At 40.4% G+C, this 26,166-nt stretch overlaps 1 protein-coding gene across 1 annotated transcript in view; it reads right to left on the reverse strand.

The window, feature by feature from the left end:
- The window catches only part of MPP4 (membrane palmitoylated protein 4), a 45,741-nt gene extending 28,967 nt beyond the window's left edge, over positions 1-16,774 (reverse strand). Inside the window, 10 exon segments of the mRNA XM_018554010.1 lie at positions 2,491-2,555; positions 2,670-2,866; positions 5,216-5,287; positions 7,437-7,522; positions 7,774-7,855; positions 10,323-10,454; positions 10,542-10,622; positions 12,420-12,497; positions 14,714-14,835; positions 16,687-16,774. Of these exon segments, the coding sequence (XP_018409512.1) occupies positions 2,491-2,555; positions 2,670-2,866; positions 5,216-5,287; positions 7,437-7,522; positions 7,774-7,855; positions 10,323-10,454; positions 10,542-10,622; positions 12,420-12,497; positions 14,714-14,835; positions 16,687-16,774 (1,003 nt within the window).
- Positions 16,775-26,166: the final 9,392 nt, after the last annotated feature.

The raw sequence follows: 26,166 nt of genomic DNA on the forward strand, positions 1-26,166 counted from the left end.
AAAGGTTTTTCTTTTTTTTTTTTTTTTTACATCAGTTGGGGTCAGTTTGTATTTTGCTTTTAAATCATATGAGCCCAAAAAATTGAATGGTAAACTAATTTTAAAGGCATCCTAAATGTTTGTGTATGCCAACCCTTTATTAATGTATGCCAAAGAGCTAAATTACACTCTACAACATGCAACTCATGGGGTCCATTGGCAAATTAGAAAACTTGTCATAACATATTTACAGGGACTGTTATTACTAATGTCCTTCTGAAATGCTTTTTGACTGTCTTCTACAAGCTTTAATAGTTTCCTAGTCACTGTCCCACAACAAGCATGTGGACTGGGAGAGTTCCAGAAATGTCAGCAGCCCATATCTACATACTTGATCTAAGTCAGTGATTTACAGAATTGAAGCAAGAGGGTCATCATGGCAGACACGCAACTAACAGTTTTAGGAGAGGTAAGCAATTTCTCTTCTAACAAATGTAGTTAAAGACTCAGTGACCTGCACAAGCCTGGGAGCACACCCCAGGGGGCATAACAATGTGTGTTGATATGCACTGGTATACATGCAAAGTAGCAGACTGTGGTGGGGGCAGAAGATTCATTGTAGGAGAAGAAAGAGGTCTGTAGATGCTTGAGCAGAAAAAGTGCCAACAGCTAGGGACAGATGTTCAAACCACAGCCAACGCCCAATAACAGTGATATGACTATCAACCAGCCTGTGAGCTAACACTGGAGATGTGGCTAAAATAAGTGAGTGACAGGCAATAATAATATATAATATAGGGGAAATCTACTTTACACCTTATTTCAGAACCGGGTGGGTGTTTACAATTACAGAATTATTCTATGCAGTGGTGGAATAATTGAATACTGAACTTCCAGATACAGGGAGCGTGTATATGTATACATAGATAATAACAACAGAAACCTTCAATGAGAGCAATACAAAGTATGTGAATGCTAAAAATCTAAGTCTAAGGACTTGCAAAGCTGAAATTGACTTACTGTAAAGAGCACTGATTTGTAGAACTGTTTAGTATCACCATGTCCTGCCCTGGAGTCTGTGGCCCAAGATAGCTGCCTGTTCTGCCGTTATTATAATCTACTTCTGAATGCAAGTTATGTATGTGGGATAGACATGTACGCTGGCAAAAAAAAAATGTTTCGGTTCGTTTCAGATTATTTTTTATTTAGTCTTTCAAGATTCGGGTCTGAAAGTCAATTCGGTTCGGGATTTGGACGAATCCGAATTTTCATTCATTTCGAATGCGGTAGTATTTATGAACGAATTTTCGTTGCAGCAAAGAGAAATTTGTTTTAAAAATGACATTTAAAAAAAAAAGCATGGCGTCCCCCCCAATTGATAAGGGGGAAGTCCGGGAGTCCAAATTTCAGAATAGCATTCGGGAGTTCAAGAATGCCATTTGGGTCTGGGAGCCAAGGTGTTATATACTAAAGCAGAGGCTCCCATACCTGAATGGCATTCGGGAGCTCACGAGTTGCATTCAGGAGCTTCCGATGCGGCAAGTCCCTTTCATTCGGCCTGAGCTGCAATAGCTATGCATGGGACCAGAATTAGTCCCAAGTGTCAGGCCCCTGCCAGCAGGTGATTGAGGGGGACATAGAGATAGGTCGGGGTGCCATGTGTGTATCATGGATGTAAGTATATGTGTAATATCCTGTGCGTTGTACTGTGGCTGCATGTGTAATGTCCCGTGCATTGTGCCGTTGCTATATGTGTAATGTCCTGTATGTTGTGCTTTGGCTATATGTGTAATGTCCTGTGCGTTGTGTTGTAACTGCATATGTAATGTCCTGTGCGTTGTGCTGTGACTGCATGTGTAATGTCATGTGTATTGTGCTGTGGCTGCATGTGTACTGTCATGTGCATTGTGCTATGGCTGTATATATAATGTCATGTACATTGTGCTGTAGCTGCATGTGTAATGTCATGTGCGTTGTGCTTCGGCTATATGTCTAATGTCCTGTGTTGTGGCTGTATGTGTAATCCTCTGTGCGTTGTGCTGTAGCAGCATATATAATACCATGTGTGTTGTGCTGTGGCTATATGTAATGCTATGTGCGTTGTGCTGTGTCGGTATGTGTAATGCTCTATGCGTTGTGCTGTGGCGGTATGTCTAATGCTCTGTGCATAGTGCTGTGGCTGTATACATAATGTCCTTGTGCGTTGTGCAGTGGAGGTATGTGTAATGCTCCCGTGTGTTTTGCTGATGTGCCTTGTGCCCTCTGTATGTTTGTTTGCGTTATGCAGGACAACTGATGGCAAATAATTTTTCAGGCCTGGCTAGTAGCTCATGACCTGAAATTTTTTGCCCTGCACGCATACACATACCCTTTCACACGCACACATACATAGCTATGAAGAAAAATTTAACAATAAAAGTTCATAGGGGAAAGAAATTTGGATGCATCTGAAAACAAATTGCGCATGTGTAATGTGGGAAAGTGACAGCCAAGAGACAGGCAGATACTCACAGTGGGATGCTTTAAGACAAGAATGAGTCATGAAGGACTGAGACCACCAAAATTCTCGTTGTTTCCTGGAACATAAATAAAATATATTTTACCTTTAAAACATTTTACTTTTTGGTATGCAAAATCCTTAAAAAAATTGAATATGGCGATTTTCTAGCTGTAAACATGGCAACGATTACCTTTTCAGAAGGTGGTTAGATGGGATAAGGCCCGCACACCTACTGAGGTCTGAGGCTTTTCTTGCTTGCCACCACATGGAGTCACTCTGGTCCACTATCTGTAGGATATCTCCTCTTTTGAAAGGTAAACCAGCATCTGCACAGGGAATAGCTGGGTCCTGCTGAGGCCAGTAATCTGCCATTGCCCGGACAAATAGCTGAAAAGAAAAAATGCATCTGACATTTATATTGACATATATAATCTATATTTTTTTTAAAGGCAAACTGTACAGCATTGGCCACATTCTAACCACCAAACAGTCTGACATACAATGAAGTAGTCCTTTGTTTTAAAAGTTTTGAGACCCCTGACCTAGGCACTTGGACATGATGACACCCTTCTGTGCAAGTAACCTTTGTCACCATCTGTGTTACACATTACTGCAAAAATTAAACTAGAAAGCAATTCTGGAGGCAGCTTTCATAATTTGTTGATCCAGGGAATATCCGATTGCTTTATGGGATCAGGAAGGAATTTTTTTCCCTTGTTGGAGAAAATTCAACTATTGCCTTCCTCTGGATCAACAGTGGGTAACTGTGGGCATAGCGTTCTGTTTTAGGTTTTTCCTCTTTTCTTTTCTATTTTCTCCTCTTATCTCTATGGCGGGGTTTACACCTGGGCGTTTTTCAGCGCTGATCGAAGTGCTGAAAAATGCTCAGCAAGTGAAATCCCATCATTTCCTATGGGCATGGTTCCCACCTGGGCGTATTTCAGCACGTGGAAACGCGCTGAAAAACACGCTATGCCCAAACAAGTACAGGAGCTTCTTTTGGGGCGTATTTCCGTGCGTATCCATTGGTATTCCCGAGTGTGGCTCGGGGTTAACAAAGCGGTAACCCCAAGCCACACTCGGGAATACAGCGTTGGTCTTACCTTGTATGCGATCCCAGCTGTGTCCTCCGGCCGCTGCCGTCTTCCGGGTTCCGTCCCTTGCGAGCGTCCGCGTCGCAGGGGGGGGGAACCGGCGGGAAGTTTGAAAGTTACAAAAAAAAACCCCGAAAAAAAGATAGAGAAAATAAAGGGAAAAAAAATCATACCGCCAGGGAGGTATAAAAACGAGCGTCGAACCCTCGTTTCACTGAACTAAAAAACGTGCCTATAGTAACGGCCAGGTGTGAACCCAGCCTATAGGTTGAACTTGATGGACTTTTTTTCAACCTGATTAACAATGTAACTGTTTAAAATTAATCACCTGCCTATACAATACACTAAATAAGAGCCTACAGAGAAAGAGATGACGACCAAATAACTGTATATTAACTGAACCACAGGAGTCTTGTAACTACTCTCGGCCCCCCACACTTTCCTCCCCTCAGGTCTGGTTCATAAAAGCAAAGTACAAAAACTAGTAAATAAGACTCTGGGTATACAGTCAGAATTTAATTTAGGTTTGTTTTTTTCATTCAGATAGAATATAAACATTCCGTCTTCCACTAGCTGGTGTGGCACTAATCAATGAAATAATGATATAAATTGTGTTATTTCCAAAAACAGCTATTTATCTGCCCATTAACCATTATAAGTCAATAATAAAGGCACAACACAGCATTCAAACTTGGAATCATCTTCAGTGATTGCACCATCAACACATTAGTAACACAGTGTGCTATTATTAACACAGAAACCACATTGTATAAGTGTATTGTGGATATTGTGATTGAAAGCGAATATGTGATTGATTGCCATTATTTCCTACTCACTACTGTTCTCTGCTGTTTATAAAAAATAATGGCCTTAGTGTAACCACCAGAATATATTATATCCTTTTTTTTTAAATATATTGTATAGAGATTGTCCAATTGTCTAGATATTTAAACAATTATTTTAATTTGTATTATGGAAATATGAAGGCTACATTCACACTAGGTGTGATTAGATACACACATCTAATGATTTCCAAGGGATCTATTCACACCTTGCGTTTAAGATGCTTTTATCTGTAGTCAGTTTAACTACGTTAAGAAACAATAGAAGTTAAGTGCATCCAGGAATCATTCGTAACTTCTAAACACACCAAAATGTAAATGAAAGATGTGTTTATTTGCGGAAATCTCAATGGCTGCTTCAATGGACAAAGGGCAGATGCATCTAAACACATATGCGTTTAAACCTGTGTAAAGTCATATGAGGAATCCCACTGCACTCCTGACCGAGAAAGCCCCAGCATCCAATGGGGGTGGGGGGGCGGTGCGGAAATGACAGCGGATGGGGCCGCTGAATCAGATAAACAGAACAGCAAGTCACCAGTACGCTAAAAGTCTCTCAAAGTAAAGTTCTTTTTATTCCATGTCTAGAGTTACATCACCAAGTGGTGACTTACTGTTCTGTAAACCCGTGTAGACACATGTCATTTTAAGCATCTAGCAGAATAAACAAAGCATCTAGCCTACAAAATTGTGCAGCAGGATCTCTGCAAACAAATGCAAGTGGCAAGTGTGAATGAAGCTTTAATGTTTAATTATATTTATTACATTTACACAAAAGGAAGTTAGAACGTCATTCTTACCATTGTGTGACTGCTCACGGTACGATCACCAACAGGAATGAGTTTAAATACAATTGTTCCTTCAGAATGCACCTGTAAATGAAAAAGGTTGTATTTTGCATTTACAATTGATCTAAACAGACCCAAACAGAGAACAAGTCAGCAATGGGTATCTGTGATAATCTAAATCACCATTCCCAAATCGTTACAATAGTGCAGCTTACAATATCAGAGATATTTTAGATTGTTACAAATTCTCATTCTGGACTGCTTCTCTTTAGGAGCAGCCAGATTTCAAAGAAAAATGTGCCTGCAAAACTAAGCCTCCATACTTGCTAAAATGTCAGGATTTCCATCACTTGCGCTGGTAGGAATACAACCTTTAGGATCTAAAGCAACAATCCTCTTCTAGGATTATCATCAGAATGTTTTCTTGTTTTGCAGATCCTAACATGACAATGTGTAAATATGTTTATAAAAGATCACTGTATCACTATCCTTAATGGTTAAAAGTGTATTATAAAAATGTACAAAGTACAACTCTTTAGTTCTGGTGCATAATGGTAAAACCAGCACTGTTTGCCAATGTTCCAGGATAAAATCTTTGGACAAATCAGACTCCCAGAACTAAGATATAAGTGCCATCATATTATCCAAAATTTAGGGAGGAGAGTGAGTTTGTGGACAGAGTAATATGACACTCAGTATTGGAACTATGCTTCTCTTTGTAAGAGGTGTTAATGATGCCTTAAAATATGAAGATCCTGCAGTCCCCTGCAAAGAGTTGAAGTATTACAGACTCCTCAAAAGGAGCATTGTAATTCCCTATGATGACTGAACTAAAAGATTTCATTCAGGAAAATTGAGAAAAATCGAACACAAGTAAACTTTTTACAACAGGGTATGAAACTGATATCCTTTTATGGAAGAGGATGTCCAGCGTCTGGAGTCACCTCCTTTAGTTGACTTGGCCCCTATGAGGTTAGCCAGACACTTAACTCTACCATCGGAAATATGGATTCTGCCCTGAAAAATAATTCTGACAAGTTGGAGATCATGTCTGCTTTACAAAGCTGAAACCATCCTTTTTATTCCTATGGAAGCTTCAAATACATCATCCATTCTGGTCCCTGGCTATGCTTTGGTCAGTGACCGGCAAGCGTGCTTTGAGGTTGAAAGATTCAGGCTCTTAACAGGCCTCAGAACAAACATCTGACAAGACAAAGACGTTAGTGTCTGGATTGCTCTAAAAAGGCACACTACATTCCCAGCTAGGAGTTAGGAAGAACTTGAGGGGGAACCAGTCTGCGGCTACATTTCAGAGGTGAAGATCTCCCATGTAGACTGCCTATTCTGGGCTGGGCCTCAGCACTCTTGTAGTCACCCAATTCTTAGGGGGGCTTTATCCTAGACTTCAGAGAAAAGCAAGATTCCCAAAGTGGGATTTACCATGTGGCATGGACTTACTTGCAAGCTCCAGATTTGATTACATTCAACCAAGAGGGTTTCTGAGATTAGGGCTTTGAGCTTCAAGAAACCTTTTTCTGACATGACAACCCAGACTAGGTAGTCTTATTCCCATGCTGGGATTCATTCCCAAATAGGAACCGGGATTGCAAGGAGAAAAACTCAGAAAGCAGAATCAATAATGTCCAAATATATGGCCTATTCACCCCTGTCCATTTTTGTGCAGCAAAACGCATACATTTTGCTGCATGACAATGCATATCAAGTAGAAACATCGTTCTTTCCTATATGGCTGGTTCATATCTATGCACTGCAGTTTAGTGTAAAAGGGAACCTATATGAGCCTATTCATGCCTATGCCTGGATGTTTCCATACACGCTGCAACACACAGAACAGTGTGAATCCAGTCTTAATTTTTGTTGTTGTTGTCGTCTGTGTCAATGCTGGGGTGATTCTCACCACTTCCCTTGTGGTCTCTGGTACACAAAGTGAAAGGAAATATCCCCAACAGGTACTTTGAATATCTGTTTTGCATAGACACTTCAAAAGACCCATATTTAATCTGGGTTCAGAGTCAACAGTGACAGAAGAAGGACCTGCCAGAGTTTTTACCTCCCCCCAGCATTGTGCAAAATGTTTTAGCTACAGTCTGGTTTTAGAAGTGTTTCTAATTTTATGGGAACTGTATTTACTCTGGTCTTTAATTAAATTATATAATAGCCACGCAGTTCAAAAATGCTACTTCTGTGTGATACAAAGAGGTATACACCTTACCAAAATTTGAATCACTTGCTCTGGTTGCAACCCTTCCACAGGAACACCATTTACTTCCACCAGTTTATCCCCAGCATACAATAAACCTAGGATTGGGACATACTTTGTGAAAAAAATACAATAAACCAATTAATAATTTACTGCTTGACAAGATGAATAAAACGACATGTCTCACAGAGAGACTACAATATTTTTAAAAGCGAACACATCAATTAATTTAGATAGCGTATAAAAAAGTATCGCTTCAGCTCAAAATATATAGATTATAAGGTACAAGCGCCATAGCTCTATGCATTTAAAGTACATAAATATGTAGATGTAGAAAAACATTCCTTACCACTTCTATCAGCAAGGCCACCATGGATCACTCTGGCAACAATTATGTCTCCAGTTATTTCATGACGTTTGATTGTAGCTCCCTTCGGGAAAAAAAGTGTTTCTCATAATCACAGTTCTTAATTTGCCCTTTTCCTCTACTACAGTATGTTTAGTGGTTATATGCTAGTAGGTAGAGCTACAAAAGAGTTAGTATATAAAAAAAAGCTATGCAGGAGTCAAATAAAGCTGATCTAAAGGCAGATTCAGGAACTTAATTTCGTAGTAATTAAAAACACAGTCAAGTATGTTTTTAAGGAATAATTAGCTACATTATAGAGTATGTAACCTTAAATATGGTTTTCCTTAAACCAAATCCTCAGTCCATATAAACATTGATACTTGACCTTTTTTAATTTTTTTTCTATAATCCAATAAAGTCTAAATACCTGGTGATTCTGCCAGTCTTCTCTATGTAGCCTCTCTTTCCATGCTATCCTGTTATTGCTAACCACAGCTTCAGACCCATGGTAGCATTATTAGGTTACCTTCTCTTTTCTCTCTATCGGGAACAGCAATATGTTGTGATGATACACAGCATGCATGCAGTCCCATAGTCTGCCTGTGATGTCATGAATGCCCCTTGTACAACCCTGCCGAGCATGGTTGACAGCGGATCTGGTCAGGAGTCAAGCTGTTGAAGATTAGGGGGTGTGTCATGTGAGGTCAAGCAGCCAATCAAAGCCTCCAGCACAGAACCCTAATAGACCTGCAGCAAACAAGTGTAGAGGCAACAGTATGTCTCTGGGACTGGCTGGGTCCCATGCCCCCCACCTGGGTGTGCCCAGCTGATCCCAGAGTGATTGTGGTCACATGACCACTGATTAATTTTACATACCAATGCAACATCCTTTTTTTTTTGCCTTGCCTACAATGCCTTCATTTACATATACCTTAATTTTTTCATATCTGCCTGGAGGCCGACTTTGAAAGTATACCTAATAATAGTAATTCCAATAAAAATAAGTAAATATAGGTACCTAGTGGAAATACTGAAATTAATTAGGGAATTGTTATATCACAATGACTTAGCAGACAGTGTAATAAACTCATAATTAGGAAACATTCATTATTAATCTGTCCTTAGATAAGGAGGGAAAAGATGCCAAACCCACTAACATTTAGGTCATACAGCTACGCATCGTCATCTATCCATCTGTCATTTATGAGTAACTTATCTTTATATCAGTATGATTTTGTGCTCACTACTGCTCAGAAGTGGAATCTACAAGAAGTATGTTAAAGAGACCCTGTTGCCAGGACATTCATTTCAACAAAAATATTCCCATAAGAATATATGAGCATTTAATATATATTATTTACCTGTAAAATCCTCTCTTGTGTAGACATCCAAAAGCCCTGAGACTGCTGCTGGGTGCCACCATCATAGATGTGATGTCAGAAGACTCAGCTGTCACTCAAGTGCCAATCTATAGTATTCCCCTTTGTTTCTCCCCTAGCTGTTATATAAATGGTTATGTAGGGAGGTGAGAGGAGGGAAGGAGGACCTAGGCCAGCACAGATATTAAACACTCCCAGATGAAGAGAGGCCAAAGAAGGAGGGGGCTGTGCAAGGGAAAAGGTTAGCTAATTTTTGTAGAAAGTTCAAAAACACATTGTAAGTGAGTAGCAATCATTTATAGAAAGGAAAACACTGCAAGTAATAGAATACCCAAGGTGAATGTTATGGGGTTCAGAGGCAGGGAGGGACCTGATTTATTGGTTCATATTTTAAAAGCGATTGTAAAAAAAAATTGACAGGCTTTTGTTCACTTCTGAAATGCTTCCCTCCTGATTTCTGCGAATTTAAAAGCTGATGAAGCAGTTCAAATGCAGGCCAAATGCACTTGCAATGAATTCTGAATGATCTCAGAAGTTTCTCAAGCTGATATCAAAAGCACATAGCATTTGCCCATCAAAGTCCATCAACACAGGCCCTTCCTGTATTGATCAGTATTCTCCCTTCAGTGGAAGATCAATATTTGCTGGCTTAGGGGCTAAGAAGCCATCTTAGTAGTGTGTGTGACCAAGGAGAAGACTGAAAGCAAAGTTCCTCTTCAGTGCAAAGTACAAGCTCAGCACAGCAGGGGCTAATGAGGAGTAAGCAGAGTGTCTCAGTAGCCTTGCCTGCACCTGCAGACTGTGGGGTGACCCATTCATATTCTCTGACTGCAACATGTGCAATGTAAACCCCCCACCTCCGACCACCAGTGTTAGGCCAGGGCTATGTTAAGGGTATGTATATAAGGCTACATTGTAGTCCTAGGACTTCTACTTGAAGCCCTTGGTCAATCTATATATGTTAATTATTACATGTAGACTATGAAGTATGTTAAGGATATTCCACCAAAAAACATATTTTAGGATACTTGTGCTTTAAGTTAGCGTCTTCAGTTTAAGCTCTTTTATACAATATGAACATATGAGTGTTTTGCTATCCCTTTAACTAACTGTGTTGAAGGTTCACACTAACCAACATAATCATCAAAAGTCATAACTATAACACCTTACCAATGGTTGCTTGTTTTTCACCAGGCACACAATCCGCATAGCCTCCTCATTCTCAGGTATGTTACCTGGCAGTGGGGGAAGAATGGGTTCAAAATCTTTCTGTGCCACAGTATCATGAGCAGACAAGAGAGCCTAAGGAATAAAGGAGTAAATTACAAGTGCCTAGAGGTGACTTATAAGAAGTCCTGTAGTATATATTTGCTTTGTTATATGGCTTGCCTTAAAGTGTGGGCCTCGTAGAAGACGTCTTAATTCACGAGAATCAGAAGAAGGTGGAGCCTCACGCAATACATTCACTACCTGCCAAAACAAAAATACTAGTTAATAGCCCATCAAATGTGCCTGTGGCATAGAAATAAATATATAATCAAAAATAACAATACCTAACATAATTATGTTTTTTAAAGCACTGACTCACCTGACACATTGAAAAAGACTTACCATATCAAAGTTAACCAAGATGTGTAGAGCTAAATCATCTAGTTTTTGCTTTTCATGAGCATGGGGGTATATACTTAAAGTGATATAAAAGCCAAAAGTTCTGGCTCTGTCATGAAGCCAGAGTTAGCCTGTGTGGTCAGACTGCTGGACGGGCACGTGCGCATGCGCATCGTCCTACACAGAGGATTGTACACGGCCGCGTGCCTCTGCGCGGGCATGCGCGCACTCCCATTCCTAATGATGGCGCCAACAGGGCTATTTAAGACTGAGACACCTTGACCTCCCTGCTGACTGATCTTCAGCTGTACCCCTGCTCCTGAGACCTGTAAACCTGTTTGATCATCTGCTACTGACCCGGCCTGTGTGACCGCTGCTCCTGCTCTGTGCTCCTTGACCTCAGCTTGTTCCTTGACCTCTCTCCTGTCTGCTCCCTTGGTACCTCGCAGCCTGCAAGTTACTGACCCGGCCTGTCTCTGATTACGTCCTGCCTTCCAATTGTGTACCTCGCTGCCAGATTATTGCTGACCCGGCTTGTTTCTACTCTGCTTCCAGGATACTGCACTACAACTGCATCCTGCTAAGGGACCCCTGCAAACTGCACTTAGCTCTGACAGGAGTCGCAACCTACCGGCACTTGTGCCCCTCCTTGTCCTTACGCACCTGTTCCCACTATCCAGGGATGTTTGGACTGGAGCAGCAAGAGAGGACGCCCTCATCATCTCAGGCTCCCCCTAAAGTTTGTGACACCCTAGTGTGTGCTATAAAGCTATATGTGTCTTCAGAAACACACAGGCATAGCAGGCAAGCCATTCCCGATCTCCCCGCATCCTTCTTCTCTCCTCCCTTCTCCAAGATAGTGAATGGACAGCTGCTGGAGACTGTTCTGTCCCTTGAGAGCTTGTACTGGACAGGAAGTTCAGGGAAGCAGAGCTGAGAGAATTGGAGCCAGCTGTTCAGAAACATGATGACTGTAAGTGCTTGGGCAAAAATGTAAAGAAATACTCTGCAATATATATTTGCAGGGCTTGAAAAATTTGATAGTGTCTCACCAGTCAGTCAAAAATTTCACCAGTCAGCATGACTGGACTATAGCCTTGCAATGTATGTTAAAAAAGTTTGGGGCCAGATAGAGCTTTCTTTTGGAGGTATATAATCACCACGGGGGTATTTTTTTTTACTATATAATTAAAAAAGTACCATAAATGTAAAAAAAAACAAAAAAGTTTCCCTACGTTATGTTGTAAAACATTTATTCTTACCCATATTTTTAGTAAAACATAAAAGTCAGGGTCACGTCGGGTAAATAGACACCAAACATGTCAAGCCTTAAATTGCATGCGCCCGCAAAAAACGCCCATAGGTGACGATTAAAACGCTTTTACTGTTCATCAGTTTAATATATACACATATATATATATATATTTGTTTGGTTTGGATTTGTTATTAAAAAACGTTTGAGAGTTCAATACTACTTTAAAACATTGCTCCTACATTCTACATAAGGTGTCTAAGTTTTGTTATGTATTAAGAGCCTTAAAGGCATCCCATGGCTCTTTCAAAGGAAAGCAGGATTCATGTTCTTAATAACTGAATAAAGTGAATAAGCAAATTACAGTAAAAACATTTTCATTTAGATAAAATACTTTTTCAACTAACCTCACTGGATAGTGTTCGGGCCTTTGGTATAATAGGTGTAGGCCTTTTTCTTATGTATTGGTGTAGGCAGTCATGTACCTGTAGGGTAGAGCAAGTGCCATTATGTACTTTCTACACAGTAATACACTCCGCAAAAAAGGATAATAAGTTGGTAGGTTGCTTATCTAATAATGTGTTGATACAGGATTAACTGTATATCTGCACACATTTCTGGTTGTGTCAATACGGTAATGACTGTGTCTCTGCGGACACATTTCTAAATGAGTCAGTACAGTTCAGAATGATTGTGCCTCTGTCTATGTTTCCGGTTGCATCAATACAGTACAAATGATGTTTCTGCATATTTCAGCTTGCATTAAGATAGTAGTGATTGTGTCTCTGTGCATATTTCTGCTTCCGTCAGTATGGTACTGATTACGTCCTTGCAAACATTCTGCTTGCGTTGGTACAATGTAAATTTTGTCTCTCCGCATGTTTTTGCGAATGCCAAAACAACACTGATTGTGTCTCTGTGCATTCTAGTTGTTTTGCTAGTACAACACTGTTTGTGCCTCTGCACATGTTTCTGTCTGCATTTCTTTTTAACTGGCAAGATAATATATGTTACTAAAAAATAATAATAATAATAAATGACATTTTGGCAAATTGATCAGATTTATTGCACATTTCTAAAAAACTCTAAATTCCCTAAGAGTTTAAATTACATTTTTCTTGAGAAAAAAAACATGTAGCCTGCCAATGCTAACTTCTCATTCTGAAAAAAACTATGCATCTCTCTGTCATGTTGACCCTTTGGCTTCAATACTTTGAATCCAACCCAGAAAACATATGCAGATGACTTTACTATGTTTTTTCTGATCTGTATATTGGTCCCAGTTCAGGGATTCAACAATTATGGAAGTCAATGAGTGAGCATAACATGTCTCATAGGAAAGGTTTGCTTCAAAGCAAAATTATGGTTAAAGGATGAAAGTTGCCATTGCTAACATTTAATGAAAATGCAAGTGGTATGGTTTTTTTTAATGATCTAATGGTTTCAATACTTTCGCAGTCACAGATCAGACGTTCAGACTTTGCTCTGACTTCTCTTGCTCTATACTTGTTTAAGGCTAATAACTTAGAGAGTCAGCATAACAACCAGGCAACATTTTCAGAAGGAGGTCACAAATGGCAACCTTTGCAGTAAATTTTGCTCCGGTTTCCTTTATAGGGTAACTCAAATGTATTTACTTATCTACATAAGCCACATTGTAATTAAAAGTTATTAAAGCTGTTCTCTGGGCACATTGTTTATTTTAGATTAAGTAACTTCCCCAGCTTTACTATAGGGCTTTAAGCTGCCCCACGGTTCCTTTCTTCCCCAGTTCATCAGGAAATGCTACCTGCCAACTGTTCTTGTGGCAGCATTTCCTGTTAAATAGAGCAGTCAACCCAGCCGACGCTCTGTGTTCTGAGTGACAGGTCTTCTCAATGCCCCCTCACTAAATCTGCAGGGTGTGTGCTTATGCATTGTAGGGTGACCTGAAGATTCATCCTCCCTGCTCTGCTGGAAGAAGAGGATCTTCAAGTTGAATGATGACATCACTTGGATTTCAAAGAAGATTCACTACAGGAGATTGGCAAGTAAAAAAAGATAATCTGGGGATTATCTAGAAGGGTGGGAGGCGGTTTAGGGGAAAAATGTGCCCTGAGATGGGCTATAACAATGACCGTTCCACGTCAGCCAGCTCTGATTTTCTAGGTATTTAAACGTGGCTTCTTTGTACCCTTGGCAACCATGAGAATAAGTGGGGAGGTTCTGTATATTATTTGTGTACAGAATTTCCCCAGAAATGTCATTCCCTGCTCATCTGATTATTTTACTGCTTTTCTCACCAGTCTTTTCCTTATTGCTGCACTGAGACTGATAATAAGAGCATATATACTGTATAGCAAGAAAACCAATCCACTCTGTCCTCAAAAAGGTGAATTTAGTCGAATCCATCTGTGTCAATACAGAAAGAGTAGCAGGTAGGGTGCTGCAATGACAATTGCTAAAATCCTTGCAATGTATATAACAGAGCAAGTGACAATAGTTTTTTTTCCGCAATTAAATTTGAATTCAAATATGGGTGGCCTTAAGTTGTCAAAATGTTATCTAAAAATAACCTATTTCTAATAGCAAGATGGACTCTGGTTACCTTTAAACGTCTGCATTAAATGGATTGCTCATATTTGATATTTTAAATGCATTTGTATACTTGATGTCTGAAAAGAAGGCTGCCCTCATGATTTTATCATCTCTTATTAAATACCTTTAGTAAAGACTGCAGCCATGGAGCCTGGAGCAAACTGTACAGTACCCCAATTCCATTGACATCTCTGTGGTAGAACAGACCCAACTCATCAAGGACCAGTGTGAGGATCTGTGAAAGTCCTTGAGAAAAGAATGCAAGCGATTAGTATATATTACTAATAGTACAAAATGTTTTAATTACGCCATGTGTCTATGCAATTCAAAATTACTCTTACATCTAGATTTCATATATTGCAAATGTAAAATGACATCCATTATGCTAGGTATATATCTAATTGTTGTTATTCTAGTCTTCATTGCCTGTATAGTTAGGACCTTGATGGTTGTAGGTATAGTATGATTAATGGAGCAACATTTAACATCTTTAAAGTGGAACTAAACTAAAATTTGAAAAAATTGTTAGCAGATAGAGCTTTATGGCAGAAGAGACTCTTGGATGTCACACAACTCCTTTTCCATAACTGCTAACAATTATATTTTCTAATTATACACTGACAGCAGTGAATGTACAGTGCAAAATCCTGGCACCTGTAAGATGTAAGAATGAAGTGCAAAACAATGCAACTCCCATGTGCATGATTTACTTCACGGGCCGACCAGTGGCTGATCTCAATGGTGGAAATGGAACGATGGGGGGGGGAGCACGGACCTTGAATTGCTGCAGGAGTGCATACTAAATGTTAAGTCTGCCACAATGTGAAAGTATGCATAGCAAGAGCTCTGGGGCCCCTAGTTACATACCATGCCACTTTACCCTTTTTTTATATAATAGATCTGAACTCCAGGCAGATATGAAGACTTTGTTTAATTAATTTGTGTATTAATTAATAAAGCATTACAATATTTTAAAATGATTAACTGCAAGTACCTGAATTCTTCTTCATATCAGCCTAATGTATCCTCTGGGGGGCAGCACTAGGAGCCAATCAGGCTTTGCTGCAATGCACATGTGCTGACAATGAACATGCTGACATGAGAAAAGTACAGGGCTAGCAAATGACCTCATCAAGTACTGCGGCTCTTCAATGTCTAATCAGCAAGCTGCTAGTTTTTGGTGCTAAACTCTAGGAACTGAGCGCTATGGTTTAGACTAAGACCCCCTTCACACTAGTAAACCTCCCCGTAACTCTAACACTAACCCTCCGCGTAACCAGAAAACATGTACTACTTCGGACTGGCACTATGCTTACTATGCTTTCATTAAAGTTCTTGACTAATCTGTGCTGCTGCTGTGAGTATGCACGTTCTGGCTGTCCTGTCTGGTTGTGTTGCCTAGACTGGTCGCACAGAATTACAAATTCTTTGACAGTTCAAGTTATAGTTGCTATATGTGTATTTGCACTGTATTTAGATGGTTTTGAAGGATGTGGATTGTTTTAAGACATGGAATATATGATAGGATTTACAGTATTACTTTATTTGAAAGTGTGTGTCTGTACCAAGAAGTCTATGTTTGAATTCCTTGTCACATTGTTTTTAACCCTGATTATTGGCCTAAAGAAATTTACACATGAGGAGTGTTTCCAGTGATACTGCAACCCACCCCAGTCCAACCTAGAATAAATACAGCCATTACTATGATTAGAATTATTTCTGCTCAGTTTGGAGAAACAAGTGCAAGAAAGTGATACTGAGCAACATTTATCATTGTACACCATACTGGCAGCTCTCTAATTAGGTGAGTTAGGCAGTCACCTAAGGCCTCACTGCCGCCTAACTCGCCTGACAAAGCAGGTGGCAGCGGGTGGGAGCAAAAAAATGCATCTTCGTCGATAGGAGCAGAGCACTCCTCCACCAGGACTTCACTACTCCCATCTGCTGGGACTTTGCTTCATCCCCAGCATAGCCGTGTGTCAGTGAGAGTGAGAGCAGGGGGAGAGACGGGACACAAAGCAGCCAACAGCTCTGCCAGCAAGAGTCAATCAGATCTGGCTTGCCATCCAGCCAGGTGCCCGACCACCCACCCCTCACCACTGTCTGAGCCTGTGGAGAGGACTTGCCGGGCTTCTACAAGCTTCCCAGTTTCCATGGTAACGTTCTCCGGGGCTCCTGCATACATACTGAGGAAATGGCACACTCTGGAGAATGCCTTTTTGTATGTAACGGTAAGCTGACCAGTATACATTATATAACAACACTAGATGAGGGTCTGAGGTCTGCCGTGCGTTTGGTTCTTGTCTGAGGTCTGCCGTGTGTTGGTTCTGGTCTGAGGTCTGCCGTGAGTTGGTTCTGGTCTGAGGTTTGCCATGCCTTTGGTTCTGGCCTGAGGTCTGCCATGTCTTTGGTTCTAGTCTGAGGTCTGCCGTGCGTTGGTTCTGGTCTGCGCTCTGCTGTGCTTTGGGCTCTGCCATGTGTTGGTTCTGCTCTGTGCTTTGCCATGCATTGGGCTCTGCCCTGCGTTGGTTCTGGTCTGAGGTTTGCCATGTATTGGTTCAAATCTGAGGTGTGCCTTGTGTTGGTTCTGGTCTGAGGTCTGTAAGTCCAGTTAACTTTTCAGCACATGTAAATATGAACATATTTTATATGTGCACCAGTTACTCGTTTTTTTTCCCACATATAGATGTACTGCTAATGGCCAGGTAAACACATTAAACTAATTTGTGAGTTGAAATTACTATTAGCACTACAACTACGAGTGTAATCATTGAAATTTACCTAACACTATGGTGCACTCTTGCTCATTGGCACCTGGTTGTCTGATGGTTGCAAAAAAAATGGCACTTGGTGTGTAAAAGCTTGCTGACCCTTGGTCTAATTCAGCTCACCTCCTGGGTAACACGAGACCAGGGCCAGTGCTAGCGTAAGGCTGCATAAGCAGCGCCTGAGGGCACCAGGGAGGTGGGGCCTGTGTAGGCAAAAATCCTTGCACTGGGCCACGTCCACCTCTCTGCCATCACTGATCAACACAGTTCATTTTTTAATTATCGAATGCATTTTTTTTCAGTATGGGTGTAAGTGGGGGGCCTCACATTTGAGCTTTGCCTAAGGCCTCATAATGTCTAGAGCCGCCTCTGAAAATTTTCTTCATTAGCTTTATTGTGGCCTTTATCTACATGGCTTTTTGCTTAGCTCCTTGACATACCCTTAATGTCTTACCATTCTCTTGAAGGCAGCCAGGATTCATTTCCATGGGCTCCCTCATTCTGGACGTTTCTCCAGCCTTCTGTGGATGAACCATCCAACCAAACCAGTCAACAAAAGTGGCACTAAAAAAAAAAGGAGAAGGCAATAAAGCTTAAAGTGTATTTAACCCCATGAACAAAAATTGCAGGTTACCAGTTTAAATGCAGTAGCTGCATTAGTTTTCTCCCCCTTTATTCTCACCTAGTGATCCAACCACTAACACACTGTGCTAGGATAATGCTCTTTCACTGAACTGTATCTGTGGGAGACACTGGGAGGACATTTACACTTGGACTAAGCCAAAAATTGAATACAAAAAAAAGCTTTGAGTATTAGAAACAAGATTGCCCCTAGTAAAATGAAAACCCAAAAGGCAAAACAATAAACATGGTGTCTCTGCATGTTGGTAGGGATCTTTCAGTGTAAGACACATAAATGTTTAACATGCAAATATATATACATAGTTATGTCATTGAATATGTCATATATGGTTTGACCTGTCCATGCAGCCTCTGATTAATTGGTGGTACAAGAACTACATTGCATACCCATTTTGGTGAGCACAAAAGTCTAAATGAATGTGGGAGTCTATAACTTGCCATTTTACCGATGGGCTTAAAGGGAATGTGATAGAATCCATCCCTTCACATTTTTCTGCAGCTGAGAGATGTCACTAAGAGACTTTCTGAATTTACACATTGAATGCTTTGGTCCCTATGGGTTAAAATGAGGAGCTTGAAATAAGAACCAATTTGTTAATAATTGAATATGCAAATATTTATGCCTTTTATCTTTTTTTTTTAGTTGTTTTTATGTGTAATTAGTCTTAGATATCTCTTTATTTATGTTTATTGTTATCTAAAACACGTTTTGCTTTAATTTATTATATTAACACTATGAACTCCTACCATCGCCTTATTTTATTATTAATACCCCTCTGCTTTTTCTGCATGTATGCCTTAGTTTCTTCATATCCCTTCTATATCTTTCTCCTTCTGTTATATATAATTAATCATTTGCTATGTGCAGGGCCGTTTTTAATATTGATTGGACCCCGGGCAAACATTTTCTTGGGCCCCCCACTACGCCCCCATGTAATATTGCCTGACAGAGCAGAGCCATGCTGCAGATGGGATGGATCCAAAAAATATTGTCCAGATCCACCCCACCACCTGATTGACAGCTGACTCTACCTCTCTAGAGGTTGTGTCCGCCCCATCCATCCCTCCAGTCAGCGTTGGAGGATCACAGATGGGAGGGGGGTATTCCTGCGAGGAGCCGTGACTGACAGTCACCGCTCTCTGCAGAGAGAGTGAGTGCAGAAACTGAGTGATCAGCAGTTTGTGATCGCTCAGTTCTCAATCAAGAGAGCCAACCTGTGGCAGCTTCAGTAACTAGGGGGAAGAGCGCATTTCACTCTCCCCATAATTCTACTTTCATGGTAAATGTGTGGATAATTCGCCACCTACCACTTCCACTGCATAGATTGGCAACAATAATAATAATGACACCTGAGCATGTTCCCAGCTGTCATTATTATTATGTCCCCCTGATATCATTATTATTATTCCTATGCTCCTTAGCTCCATTTAGAGACCATAATGCATGGCAAACCTAGATGAGTTAAACATACACTGTAATGGTTACATCGTATCACCGTATGTCTGTTTATGTGCACTCACAACTCCTGTCACTATCTAGTGACCAAACCCTCTATTTTTTTATTAATGTAGTTCTGTTATCCTTTATTTGCATATAATTGTGCCTAATGTTAATCCACTGTAGTCTATTGTGCTTTAGGAGCGCCACATTAATTGAATTTAACCCATACCAACCTAATTCAGTACAATTGCTGTACTCCTGTTAATTTGAATATACCATAGCAGTACTATAAATGCCACCACACATTTACAGCTAGTTGGACTTAACAAAGGGGTGATTTACTCCAAAACCTATTGCCATAATAACCATCTGGAAGCAGTTGGACCTTCTGTTTAAAAATGCGCTCTGGAGTCTGCCACTTGTTTTACCATCACTGAGCGGCTCCTGCCTAAAGAGGAACTCTTACAGCTGAACAAACTACACCAAAGCCCCACCACTGGCCATGGTGTGCGTGCTTAAGCTGCCTGTACTTAAATGGCCTGAGAAACGCTGCTTTCATCTGATATTTGTGAGTCGCCACTTTGTTTTTATTGAAATTTTATATACTAGATCTACATACCCTTGATTGTTCTTCAATTGCTACAGGAATTTATCAGCTCAATGTTTACTGATGTTACACTGATTACATTTTCATAGGATATTGTACAAGCACTTCATTGCATTTTGATTTATTTTTTAAATGTATCTTTTTGTATGTATTTTCTTTGCATTTTTAAAACTTGCATCAGTTAAGTTAAGGTTAAGACCTTTGATTGTGCATGTAACATATAAATACGTAAATATGTGTCACCCACATTTTGATGCATCTTTACTAGCATTGTACTTGATCCCTATTAAAAAGGACATTTTTGTAAAGGTGCATTGAAGAAGAAAAAAAAATGAAAAAAGGCCATTATTATATTTATTTGTAAATAACATCACCTTAGTTTGAAGCAGGAACATAGTTTTAGTGTACAAATGAGACAAATGGCGGGATAACATTTTCACTTTTGCAACAGGAGATTGAGGAGTGAAAAGGTTGAGCGGGATCCATATGGACACAGGGATCAGTTTAACCTGAGGAACCCCCAAAGGTGATTACACTTCAGCACATTTTTGCCCAGTTCAGGTTCATTCTAAGGCTTGCATAAATACATATATATTACCCTTTAAAGTCAAACTTTTTTTCAGCGGAGTGGGGAAGGTGGTTATTGCAGTCTGTCCTGGTAACTCCTGTTTCCCTCATCTTTTGTCTTGAATTTACAGGGGTAAAAAGTGAGGTGAAATCTACCAAATGGAGCGACAGGCAGAAATACAAACTGACATAAGTTGTAGCCCTTCCTTTCTAAAAAAAAAAAAAAAGCTTTGGCTGTAAGTTGGGTTTGAGATCACCATAAAGAACATTGCAAACAAGATAGCTTATTTCCACAGACGTATCCTACAGCACCGGACATGAAAAACAGCCTCAAATTAAGATGAAACAATGGTGCCAAGAAAAGGTCAATGATGTAATATATTTAAGCAAATACAACGTATATCAACCCGTTTAATGCATTGGATAACATTGGATCTCATTTGTTTTTATCTGCTCACGTTATGCTTTTGTTTGATATAGTATTATATAATTTATATTTGTTTTATATAGTTATGAACATTTTAAATAAAACAGAAGTTAGACAATACAAAAAGTTGTTATTTGGAATGTTCTGCAGGCACCTTCAACACTGGAACTGTTAATCACTGATCCTTCTCTTCTTTAAGAAAGGGTAATCTTCTTAACATTTAATGTTATCCACGAGTTACACCAGAACACTACTGACCTTTACAACCCCAGGCAAGCTAAACTGTCTTTGGATGTGATGACTGTATTAGTCTCCTTTTGTCCCTTTATTTTCACTTGGTAATGCTGTTAGTACTACCTGCAGTCCTTCCTGTGCTAGGGTGACAATGCTCAATGCAACAATCAAAAGATAAATGCCAGAGCTTTGCTTTTCCTGTCCAGTCTGACAAATCGGGACTCTGGTGCATAACTACGGCTCCTGTCAGCCTCCCAAAATGTATGTAGCAAACAGTTAGCACACAGTATTAGATCCACCTTACAAAATCCTCTTTATTAATTCATCAAACATGCTGATGCATTTCAGCCACTGAGGGCCTTAATCATAGCTGCCCCAAAGGGCCATAATCATAGCTTTAGATGCAAGACAGTTTGGAGACAGAAGTGACCCCAAAGTAGGGGATCATCATCTAGAAAAGTGACAGCCGATCTTCAGAGTATGATATATTTGGCAGTCACTAAAAAAGTACTAGTAAATGTTTATTAATATTCTGTTTGATTTGGTGAAATGCCATAAAATAAGAAGTAACAAAAGTCACCCTATTATCCTTTTTAATCCTTGTTGGTATTGTACAATCCTTACAAAGACTTTCAAGTGAGCAATTCAAAGCAATTTTTCTGGCACATTAAGAATTATTATTATACAGGATTTATATAGCGCCAAACAGTTTGCATGGCGCTTTACAATATAAGGAAGACATTACAATCGCAATACAATTCAAGACAAGATGGTAAGAGGGTACATTGTATTAATTCCACAGCATAACCCCTTGCTAGCAATCGTTTTGCCACCGCTTCACACACCTCATTGAAACTAATTTGTGGAGCCATTTCTTCTCCTCCATACAAATTCCCCTACTGATCTCTTGGTGTGTGGAGGCCAGCAATGTTGAAATACCCAGATTTTCGGAAAGTACTTGTAGTCACCACATTCTTACTGGTGCCATAAGCCAATGTTATAGCCACTAACTTTATCCTGCGACTATTCCATTCATATGTAAACTATAAATTAAAATCATATTTTAGATAAATTGTTCAAGCATCTCAGATTGCCTCCTCCACACAACCAAAAGGTCATCTATAATTCTTCAATACCAAAGCAAATTTTGTTTAAAAGGGTTCTCTTCCATAAACAGGGAAAACATCTGCCACCACCTGTCAGGATCCAGAGCACCCCCAGGTGGCGCTGGAGCCAGGTCCTGCAGTTCCTGTGCTCGGCTGCGGGTGTCTCCAGTAGCCAGGGACTGTAAGGAACCTGCAGCTCCAGTACTCACCTGCGGGTGTGCCCCAGCTGTGAGTGATCATCCCATCAGCTGGTGCTTCCTGGGAGGGTATTTAGGCCCTCCCTACAGTCAGGAAGCTGGCTCAGTATTGCGTCGCCTGCACTTGACTGATTCCTGAACCCAGCTTCCTGAACCCAGCTTCCTAGCTGCAGACCTGTCACCGACGCGGCTTGTTACCCGACCACTCTTCTTGGATCCTGTTTCTGTACCGTGCTGCCCTCCTGTTAACGACTCGGCTTGTACCTGACCACTCTTCTGGTATCCCGAGGCCTGCTGTACATCTGCAGGCCTGTTACCCCTCTTTGTTGGGTTTGTAGTTTTGTTGATGTGGAACCAATAAACTGTGCATATAACCCTATCCTGTGTGGGCATATTAATTTGGTCATCCTGCGTGGGTACCTGCATGTGGTGTCAGAACGCCTGTGCAGGGTACCCTGACACCACCTAAATTATAAATAAATTCACTAGGGAGGGGGAGAACTTAGTGCCCATCAAGACTTCTCGTTTCTGTAAATAATGAATCTCATTAAAGAGAAAGAAACTATGTGTTAATACAAACTCCAAGTGCATAAACCAAACATTGTTGCAACTCTCCTGAATAACCACTATATTTCTTTAGATGATGTTGTAGGGCTACCAGTGTTAAATGACGTGGGATAGAACAATATAGAACTTTCACATCCAATGTAAGACAAAGTATTCTCTTGCCATTGAGGTTCTTTCATATGTGTTAATACAATTTTAGTATCTTTAATATACCTGGCAATCTCTTAACTAAGGGCTGCAAAAAGCTATCTACCCAGTCTCCCAGCATCTCCAACAGAGATCGTTTATCTACCACTAGCAGATTGCCCTCCAGTGGAATACCTGTCTTGTGAACCCTAGGTAAATAGTGAAATATGGCAGTAATAGGTATGTTTACCATTAAATATTCAGCTGTTCTTTTTTAAGTACTCCTATCTGTTCATCCAGAGTAAATAAAGCTGAGAGGGCTTTCTGAAAACTCACAGTAGGATTTTGATCTGAAACGTTTCTATGTCCTTTAACTGTCTTAATGCCTCCCTTTCATACTCCTGTGCAGCTAATACCCCCCACGGCACCACCCTTGTCTGCATTCTAATAATATCCTCTCTGTTTCTAAGGGTCTGTATTGCTATTTTCACTTCTTTTGTGATATTTTTATTGTCATTAATACTGGATTTTAGCACTAGTAATTCTTACTTTCAGATTCTGGAAATTCTCAACTATCAAATTCCTAGCCTGTATTGGATAAAAATATGTGTCTCCTCTCACTGCTTTATTCTCTCCTATATCACAACAACCAGTATTAGATTCTGATTAACTGTTCTAATGTTAACCTTAAGTGCATATCTTGAAAAAGAAAAGCCTATTGCAACCTGAGGAACCTCCTCATCAGCTATATGTTTCTTCAGGATATTTTTCGTATAAACCTACTGAATAACGTTCAAAAGACATTACAATGACAGGTAGGTGAAAAGGACAAACCCTTAGGCAAGACAGAAACTTTGCTATCCGTCAGATTAATACCCGCCATATTAATAACAGTATTCAAATCATTGTCCCTTATCTTTTTTTGCAACTTATTTAATTGTGGACAACACTTTATTCCCGAGTCCTCTTTTTCAAGTTTCTTTTTCCCCCCTTTTTCTTTGGTTTTCCGTAATAGCTTGGCCGCTTAATGTTTTTTGACCTTTCTTACCCTGAGCTCCCCCATGAAAATACTGCACCAACAGGTTTGACCAGGATCAGTAAACACTTTTGCTGGGGTATAAACCCCAAAGCACTTTGACCTGCTATGGTCTCAAAGCCAATGATTCACTACTTTGGGGTCACTTCTGTCTTCTAGTTATTTTGGATCTAGAAGACATAGCAGTTGGACTTGGCTAGCTACACTAGTCTCTTACTGCTGCGCTGTGAATACCAGCATATATTGTAAGATACACATTAAAACAAAAACAGTTCTCCTCCAAAGTGACATGGGAAAGCTTTCCTGTAAAAAGCTTTCCTTTGTTAATTGTGACACTTATATTTAGGTTATGTTATTGAATACACAGCCTTTAATAAGCAGGAAGTGGGTTTTACAACCTGTGCCTTGAGGATTAATCAGGATCGGTAAACACTTTTGCTGGGGCATGAACACCAAAACTCTTTACCCTCTAATGTTGTGAAGCATTTCCAAAAGATACATAGAGGAAATATGTCTTTGTTCTGTTTTAGTGATGCAGGGAAAGAAACCCTTTCTGGGAGGGTTGGGCATCTACACTGCAAACTAAGTGCGAGAGGTGTGGTGGATTTTCCAGCTACACTCCAGAATAACAAGCAGTATAAATCACTGCTGGTACTTTAGCCTCTCTCTCAAATAAAATAAAATGAAAAAGCAAATAGGATAATAGAATAAGATGTTGTAAAATGATGCTACTGTATACAACACCAGAACTTTGAGCATGAAATAAAATTAGAAAAAATTTAATTATAAAGTAATACATGCATTTAGGTTTATGCATACATTTGTCTCTTTATATTTGTTATAGGCGTTTGCTTACCTGTGTTAGCTACATAGCATACATCGCGACAACACCCACACTCTAACATGCTGAATTAAGATACTGACCTGGAGTGTGCCATGGTCCGGGTGGACAGTAATACCAAATAAGGGGGCAAACACAACCAGTTTAGAGTTTAATGTATAACTTTATTCGTGACTACATCAGGTGGCAAGTTTTGAAAAGGCAGCGGCCATTTCTACCTGCGGACTAGGTATGTATCTGCTGAAACAGGACGAAGTCCACCTGCCTAGATGTCTAATAACGTGAGCCGGGACGCCATGCCTGGACGCGGCTGAGGCTGCCCCTATGCAGAAAGAATGCCCTGAATACAGCCGAGGATCTACCCCTAAATGCCCTAAAAGCAAGCGCACATAGCTGATAAACTGCTTGGTAGTCAGCGGCGCCACCGGAAATGGAAGCAATGGACTTTCCGACGAACCTCGGAACAGCGTGGCCATAAGGCTATCCAACACTGCCACCGGGCACCATGCGTTGCCGGAAGGGAAAAAACTTGACTTCTGTGGGGGCCCCCGACCTGGTTGGTCTTACACCTGTCCAGATATAAAACGTACCGATCGGGAAAACGCCTCAAATGTTTCCTCCGTAAAGGACCGGATTTGCTGCTGGCACAGGTTACCTCACCTGGCCTAAGAAACCCGTAAAACGCTAGGTAAATGGATGCCTTCAAGACCAAGCTTTGTAGACCTCCAAAAGGAGATTTGTCCAACATTCCTGACATACCCCTCAACTTGGGACTGGTAATGGGCAGTCTGGTGTGACGGGCCCGACCACCCGCTTTCTGGATGCCCTTCAAGATCGCCCGTACTGGATGCAATGAAAATAAGGATGGTTTGTCCGGATATAACAAACCCAAGTAATGTTGGACCCCTGCTAAATACAGCCGAATAGTACCATAGGCCAAAGCGACTGCTTGATTGGCAACGGTTTAAAGGCATCCGAGATATCAGCCTTAAGACAGCCACGAGTCTCTGCCTGACTC

Source organism: Nanorana parkeri, unplaced genomic scaffold (genome assembly GCF_000935625.1).
Source record: "Nanorana parkeri isolate BGI_ZX_2015 unplaced genomic scaffold, ASM93562v1 scaffold139, whole genome shotgun sequence".
In the NCBI taxonomy this organism is placed as follows: Eukaryota; Metazoa; Chordata; class Amphibia; order Anura; family Dicroglossidae; genus Nanorana; species Nanorana parkeri.